Source organism: Macadamia integrifolia, chromosome 4 (assembly GCF_013358625.1).
Source record: "Macadamia integrifolia cultivar HAES 741 chromosome 4, SCU_Mint_v3, whole genome shotgun sequence".
Lineage (NCBI taxonomy): Eukaryota > Viridiplantae > Streptophyta > Magnoliopsida > Proteales > Proteaceae > Macadamia > Macadamia integrifolia.
In genome coordinates, this window is record NC_056560.1 from 16,519,289 (window position 1) to 16,527,105 (window position 7,817).

Sequence of the window (7,817 nt, forward strand, 5' to 3'; positions counted from 1 at the left end):
GCACTCTGGCCATTGGATTAAGTTGAGTATTATGTATGGTTGTTGAGGATGATCTGCATTGTTGATATGAAGATACAGCCTGGTTTTTAAATGTGAAACCGTAGTTACTATTTTAGTGAGCTTACTATATCTCCATGGCCAACCATTGCATTGGAGTCAGACTTTGGGAAGTTGAAAACACTAGGGAGACTTAGTGATGGAGGTAGCCATAGGGAAGAGAGGGGAAATCAGAATAGCAGGGGGAGAAAGGGGAAACGCACCAGTTCACAAACACAAATCAAACTATATTTTATTCAAATAGATTCACCTTCTCAACAATGAGTGTATGCAAGTATATAAGGGGAAATAATAAGACTCTTACTTAGACTCCAAAACAGACTCCTACTTCTATACCTCCTACGTATACTATCCCAAAACAAACATGTGAAAATAATAGACATTATTAAACTGAACTACTACCAGCCCATGTTGGACCAAAAACCTGGGTTGGACCGGTTCTTCTTGGCCCTTGGCTTCCAGAGCCGGTCATGTTGGTCCAAGCAGGTAAGTGCAGCTGTATCTGCTTCCCTTACCTAGTTTGGGAGATATCACAGACTTGGTTCTGCTGGTTGCCTGGTTGTGCATATCTACTTCCTGCCTGTTGGGTTGGAATCTGAGACCTTCTTAAACGATGAATTGATACCATCAAAGACTTAGATGAATTGATTTGAGTTGTGCTGTTTGAATTTATAACATGCTAACGTTTACTTCTGCAAATTACTCAGTGTGGTGATGGTAGATGAGGCTCATGAAAGGACGATTTCAACGGATATTTTATTTGGTTTGGTCAAGGCAAGCCAAAACACCTTCAACTTGCATTACTATGTTTATTTCTTGTACTTTATGAAGATATCCTAGGTATTGACCAATATACGGAGTCATTCCTTCACTCATGGCACACAAGCAGGGTTTGTCATTTGGGACCCAAAGTTCAATGGCTCCCCCACCTAGGTGATCTCGTGTAGCAGAGTCAGGTATTGTGGATGTTGACTGTTATTTCTGTTACTTACTTTTGGATGTAAATGATTACTTACTTTCGGATGTCAATGATAGAAGATACTACAAAGCTACAAATAGACAAGTTAATTTTTAAACATTTCTAAAGGTGGGATGCATTGAATGTTAGATATCGACCCCTGACTGTGTGCTGTGGCCTTGTACTGGATACCCTTGGTGAACTGTTCTTAGGGAATATCAGGCAGATAGTTTGATATTTTTTCTGATTTTGATTATCTAACTTGCACGTCACGTTTTTGTAGGACATTGTCCGGTTTCGAAGTGATCTCAAGTTGCTCATCTCTAGTGCTACTCTTGATGCTGAGAAATTCAGCGATTACTTCGATTCAGCTCCGATATTTAAAATTCCTGGAAGACGATTCCCCGTCGAGATACACTACACGAAAGCGCCTGAAGCTGACTACCTGGATGCTGCTGTTGTCACTGTCCTTCAAATACATGTGACTCAACCACCGGGTGATATACTGGTGTTCTTCACAGGACAGGAGGAAATTGAAACAGCAGAAGAGATTCTGAGACACCGGACCCGAGGCCTGGGAACGAAGATTGCTGAACTCATCATCTGCCCAATATATGCTAACCTTCCTACTGAGTTGCAAGCTAAAATTTTTGAACCCACTCCTGAATATGCTCGTAAGGTTGTCTTGGCAACTAACATAGCGGAAACCTCATTGACAATTGACGGGATTAAATACGTCATTGATCCTGGATTTTGTAAGATGAAGTCTTATAACCCAAGAACCGGTTTGGAATCACTACTAATCACTCCCATTTCTAAAGCATCAGCAATGCAAAGGGCTGGTCGATCTGGACGAACAGGTCCAGGAAAGTGCTTTCGTTTGTATACTGCCTACAATTATCATCATGATTTGGAAGATAATACTGTGCCAGAGATACAAAGAACTAACCTTGCAAATGTTGTTCTTACGCTTAAGAGCTTAGGTATTCATGATTTGCTGAATTTTGATTTCATGGACCCTCCTCCGTCTGAAGCGTTACTAAAAGCCTTAGAGCTGCTTTTTGCACTTAATGCACTGAATAATCGAGGGGAGCTCACAAAGGTCGGCAGAAGAATGGCAGAGTTTCCTCTTGATCCAATGCTTTCTAAAATGATTGTTGCTTCAGAGAAGTATGAGTGTTCGGAAGAGATGATATCAATTGCTGCTATGCTTTCAGTTGGAAATTCAATCTTCTACCGTCCGAAGGACAAGCAAGTCCATGCTGACAATGCAAGGATGAATTTTCATACAGGGAATGTTGGGGACCATATTGCATTGCTTAAGGTAATTTAATTGATTCTTCATTTGTGCTACAGGTTCTCTATTGTGCAAATGGTTCAGTGATCTAGACTGTTCAAATTATTTTGCTTTGACAATGTGTTACTGAGTTTCCGAAATAGCCCAGTCTAGATTTCTATCTGATTGAGGCACTTACAGAACCGATCAACCGATACAAGAAATGAGTCAATTATTGCTCATACTATGCCGCTAAGATTGCATTATACTCTAGTGAAGCTGTGGTTCTGTTAGTAATAGTATGTTTACTGGGTAGTGTCCTCCGTTTGTCTTTATTTGATATTGCTTTAGACTCAATGATGAGATTGCTTCTGTTCTTAAGTTTGTATCTCAAATGGATTCACTAAACCTATCCCATATTATTTTTCTTCAGGTTTACAGTTCTTGGAAAGAAACTAATTTTGCAACTCAGTGGTGCTATGAAAACTATATTCAGGTAGCATCCATTGTACTCTGAAAATTTTTCTTTGTATTTTTTCATTTAGATGATCCGATGTATACTTAGAAACATAACTTGTTTTTTTTTTATAAGAAAGCCAAAGTTCAAGCTCTAAACAGATAGATGACTTCATCATTAGACTCTATGCTATAGTTCTGTTATTTGACTACTCAATTTTTCAAGTCCATGAGGAACACTCGGACAAACTATGAGCTTTATGACTTATCACTTGGTTTTTGATCAAGCTGTTGGAATAACCATTGACTAATTTATATGCTTCATCATCTAGAAGGATTCCTTTCCTCAAATTTTGAACGTTGTATTGCCAAGTCCTAAATCGAAGCATTCTTATAGATACTTTATTCAATGCCAGGTCAGGAGTATGAAACGTGCTCGGGATATAAGGGACCAGTTGGAGGGTCTTTTGGAGAGGGTTGAGATTGAACTGGTATCAAATCCCAATGATTTAGAAGGCATAAAGAAGGCAATAACTTCAGGTTAGTCTATAGTGCTCTTCATCAAGCTCATGATGCCTTCATTCCATTTTTATTCAGTATTAATGTTGGTCATACTTTCTTCTCAGGCTTTTTCCACCATTCGGCCAGGTTGCAAAAGAATGGATCCTATCGCACTGTCAAAAATCCTCAGACTGTTCATATACATCCAAGTTCTGGTCTTGCGCAGGTAAACAATCTTTTGGAGTTTGGTTGCTATTCTCATGAGAGGCGTGGGGTGGTTATTTCTATACATTCTACTGTCTATAGATTTTAATGGTTATGAGAAGGATTGGATCAGCAAATATCATACATAACCCAGTGGGTAAACTGAATAATTTCAACTCTTTTAGTTCTAGTAAATGACCAAATTCTCTCTGAAGTTGAGTTATCGTGTTAACTGATAGGCCTTGCTGCATTGTATCAAACAAATAGCATATGCTCACCTGGCGCAGGGCAGGCATAGATGACAGAATCCTCTAATTCAACCAGGGCAGAAGGTTCCCTTGATGTATTTCCTTGGCAAAGGAGTTTGAGAAACAATACGCTGCCACATTTCTTAGCAGATATTCTGCCGACAAATTATTATAGATGATCTTTACTAATTTTTCTACTTCTTCATGTCTAAAGGATTCTATCTTTTAAGCTAAACTCTTGAAGAGAAACTGGAATCTTCAATTTGGAAGTTACCTGTTGATATAGTGATGCTTCAATTTATCTGATGGAGAAGGATGATAACAATTTCCTTACCAGCTTAGTTATTAGTGTTTTTCCCCCCCTAATTCAAGAGCAGTAAAAGTGATGTCCAATTCTGAGCTTCTTTCAAGGTTAGAAATTTCATGCTGAAATTACTGATATATTTTGCAAAACTGGAAAAAAAAAAAGGACTATTGACATTTTTATGCGTAAGTTGCCAAAATTTCATTGAAATATTTCAGTTTCGGCAGAGGGAAAAATCTGAAAATTTTGAACCTTGGCTTCTATTGATGATGTCTTAGAGATTGAGGATCCATTATAGCAACTAAGGGATATGAGATTTTAGGTTGGTGTTCGGATGAAAAGTGTGGGGGCTGACAGATATGAATGCAACAAAACCCTAAAAATGCGAGTCCAAAGTTGAGGTAGTCTTTATAGGACTCAGGGTAGGAGGGAAGACCATTCGGGCAAAAGTTGCCTGAAAAGCATGGATGTATAATAATCCAGTGAAAACTGTGTTATGGGAAGTGACTGATTTATTGTGGGAAGCTAGTAAGCTACAATTAAAAGCATGTTTGATTGTCCATAATATTTTTCTTTGAAAAACCAAAATTTGATGCAGTTGCATTAGGAATTAATCCTGTATGGATGCCTATGTGCAAGTTTAGGAGGTCCCTAAGGAGCAGTTGGTAGTCCATTGGGCTGAAATTGACCTTTGTGTAGTTATATCATAGCCTGGTCCTCTTATATTTTCATTTTTTAGGTCACTATAGTTGGCCTAATTGATAAGCCCCATAAAGTGGGGATAAAGTTAGTACATGGGAGTAGTTGTAAGTGTTTGAGTTAGATTAGGGTACTTAATAACTAGATAAAGTTTTATTTTGAGTTTATTTACTTTATTGAGTGTACAAGCTCAGTAAAGTTAGATTAGGAGTCTTTTTATGAGTCAATTTAGGAATTTTAGAAGGCCTTTGTATATGTAATACACGTGACTCCCCCCTCAATTAAAGATGATTTAATTTAAGAATATGATTTTTTTAAGAGTTTTGGTGCTGTTGAGCAGTAGTGCATATGGGATTGGTTTCCCATGCCTGATTTGTTCTTTTCTTCTCTCTTCTTCCTCCGATCATTCTTATCACTTTTCTCTCATCTTCCATCCATCTGATTTCTCTCCTTGACAATGCAGTTGCTTCCTTTATCTCAGAACTGGTCGTAATTTTGATCATTGGGGTCTACGTGTGTCTGAGATCCATAATCTGGATTTTCAAATTGCATTAAACTGCCTATGTACTGAATGAAAAATTTCAATTGATCAATCTGTCAATCAAATATTAATGAATATGTAGTAAAAGTTACTTTCAAATTATAAGAAAAGTTAATTAATCTGCTTTTCGAAGGAACCTTGTCTGAGTCTTAATTTCTCAAGTGCTTCGTATATCCAGAACTATTGAAAAAAAAATTCAAATTTCTTGCTTCCTACTGGTAGCAGTATTCTAAAATAAGAAGGCTAAAAAGCAAATAAATATAGGCTGAGGTATTGGTGTCCTGATGCGCATAGTCCGCCGTACCCTGTGCTCGAGGTTCCCGCCACGGTGGGGTTTGGGGAGGGTCATAATGTACATAGCCTTTCCCCCGCTTCGTGGAGAGGTTGTTTCCTGACTTGAACCTGTGACCACTTATAGTCACAATGGAGCAACCTTGCCAATTGCCATTGAACCAAGTTCCGCCCTCTGTATTGGTGTCCTGATGATTTTATTCAAAAAAGAACTCCCAAGTGCATAATGCGATTAACAATTATTGGTGGTCACTTTTTCCCCTCATTTCTTCTCATTTTGCTTCCTCGTCTCTTCAGGTGCTCCCTAGGTGGGTTGTTTATCATGAGCTTGTACTTACAACAAAGGAATACATGAGACAGGTTTTTTTCCTCTGCTGGAAATCAAGTTTAATCATGCCTGCTAGTTAACTTTTTTGTTTCCTTTTTCTTTTTCTTTTTCTTTTTCTGAACATTATGACTATATATGGGGTTGGATGCAGGTCACTGAATTAAAACCCGAGTGGCTGGTGGAAATCGCACCTCATTATTACCAGCTGAAGGATGTGGAAGATTGTATGTTCTCTTTCTCTCTCTCTCTCTCTCTCTCTCTCACACACACACACACACACACACACACACACACACACGCATGTAGAGCGGATGGCTGAAACTTGTGGTTATGTTCTGTGGGGGTATTGTTGTTATCAGGGACCATTCCATCAATACCATGCATCTGAAAGAACACGCAAATAAGTCACATTTTCAATATTCTTCTACCAGTTCAATGTGCTTTATGAATTATTTAATAAAATTATTTATACAGATGGATCAAAGAAAATGCCACGTGGACAAGGACGTGCAGAGAGGGATTGACCGATAGAATCTCAGAGGACAAGGATCTTAGGAATGCTGCCAAGAGGCCAAGAATGTAAATACTTTTTGTATACTAACCTTTTCTTTTTTTCTTTTGAGGACTAGGGATTTACCATTTTTATCATTTACGGGTTGTTAAAGTACTATTGACTGGGGAGAAAAAGGGGGTGGGGGGGGGTTGAGGGGTAACTCAATACTGTAAACATCCCAATTGGGGGATTTCTCTGTAACACAAAGTTTATCAAATGTATGAAATGCGGCTATTCACTAATCATTGAATTTTACATTATGTGCTCAAGTATCACGGTGATTTTGATCCCATCAATGATGTCTTCTGATTCTGGACCCAGATCCTTATTTCAATTTGCAGTACTGCTTGCTTAGTATTACTGATGAATTCCTTGGAGAACTGTCTAAAAGAGTATCTGCTCCCCCACCCTCCCAAAAAATTAAAAGAAAAATGACAAAAATGGGTGTCCAGACTGTTTTTAGCCAAGTAGGTGACGAATAGAAATTTCTAACCATACTTGGCATACCCCTATCATAACTTTGAACAAACATAAGGGAACAGCATCTTCTCAATTTATGTAGTAGAGTTTTGGGAAGTTACAGATTTACAGTTCAGAAAAGAGAGATTAAATTCAAAGGTTTTTAGATTAGTAACATAAAAACAGAGCATACAGAGAATAGCTATAGTAAAAATAGGATTGAATGTGGGGTGGGGGAAAATTGATGATAGGGTGATATTTCATAGTGATAATTTTACACAATTTTTTTTTTTTAATTAATTTAACCGTAAAGAAGGAGAAATAGAGGACTGTGTTACACAATACTCAAAGCAAGAAGGATGGAATGGAGATGTGTTTCTAGAGCATTGTGTGATCAAAGTATCCATTAAAATTCAGAAGAAATTTTATAGGGCAGTTATATGACTAACAATAATATATAGAGTTGAAGGTTGAGTAGTGAAAAGGCAACCATAAAGAAACTTAATATAGTTTGAATGAAGATGTTGAGATGGGTGAGTGGTAAAACTGAAAAAGATCAAATAAAAATATGTTAGAACTAATTTAGGAGTAACTCTAATACAAGACAAAATTTGCTTAATCTATGAACATGTGCAATAGAAACATTTGAAAAAGAAAAAAAAAGGACACTAATAAAGAGAAATTATATGATTCAGATTGGAGGAGCTAAAATGACGAGGGACATGCTTAAAATAACTTTTGACAGGAGTGAAGAAGAAAGACATATATTGCTTAGGATTAATAACACGTATGACTTTGAAGAGAGTTGAAAAAGAATTCATTTAAGCAAAACCCCATTTAGTTGAGTATAGGGAGGGAGATAATACTCATAAGGTAGCTGGAGGTTGATTTTGGCAGTTATGGGTTCATAAGCATGTCTACATATGTCAAGCATTTTGACAC

At 37.6% G+C, this 7,817-nt stretch overlaps 1 protein-coding gene across 6 annotated transcripts in view; it reads left to right on the forward strand.

Annotated features, from left to right (window-relative positions):
* Positions 1–6,661, forward strand: part of LOC122076544 (pre-mRNA-splicing factor ATP-dependent RNA helicase DEAH1) — a 33,953-nt gene extending 27,292 nt beyond the window's left edge. For all 6 annotated transcript variants that reach the window (XM_042641893.1, XM_042641894.1, XM_042641895.1 and 3 more), the window contains 8 exons: positions 765–831; positions 1,299–2,339; positions 2,725–2,787; positions 3,164–3,287; positions 3,374–3,474; positions 5,833–5,895; positions 6,015–6,087; positions 6,338–6,661. In XM_042641893.1, the coding sequence (XP_042497827.1) occupies positions 765–831; positions 1,299–2,339; positions 2,725–2,787; positions 3,164–3,287; positions 3,374–3,474; positions 5,833–5,895; positions 6,015–6,087; positions 6,338–6,387 (1,582 nt within the window). In that variant the 3' untranslated portion in view covers positions 6,388–6,661. The remainder of the gene's footprint in view (positions 1–764; positions 832–1,298; positions 2,340–2,724; positions 2,788–3,163; positions 3,288–3,373; positions 3,475–5,832; positions 5,896–6,014; positions 6,088–6,337) is intronic.
* Positions 6,662–7,817: the final 1,156 nt, after the last annotated feature.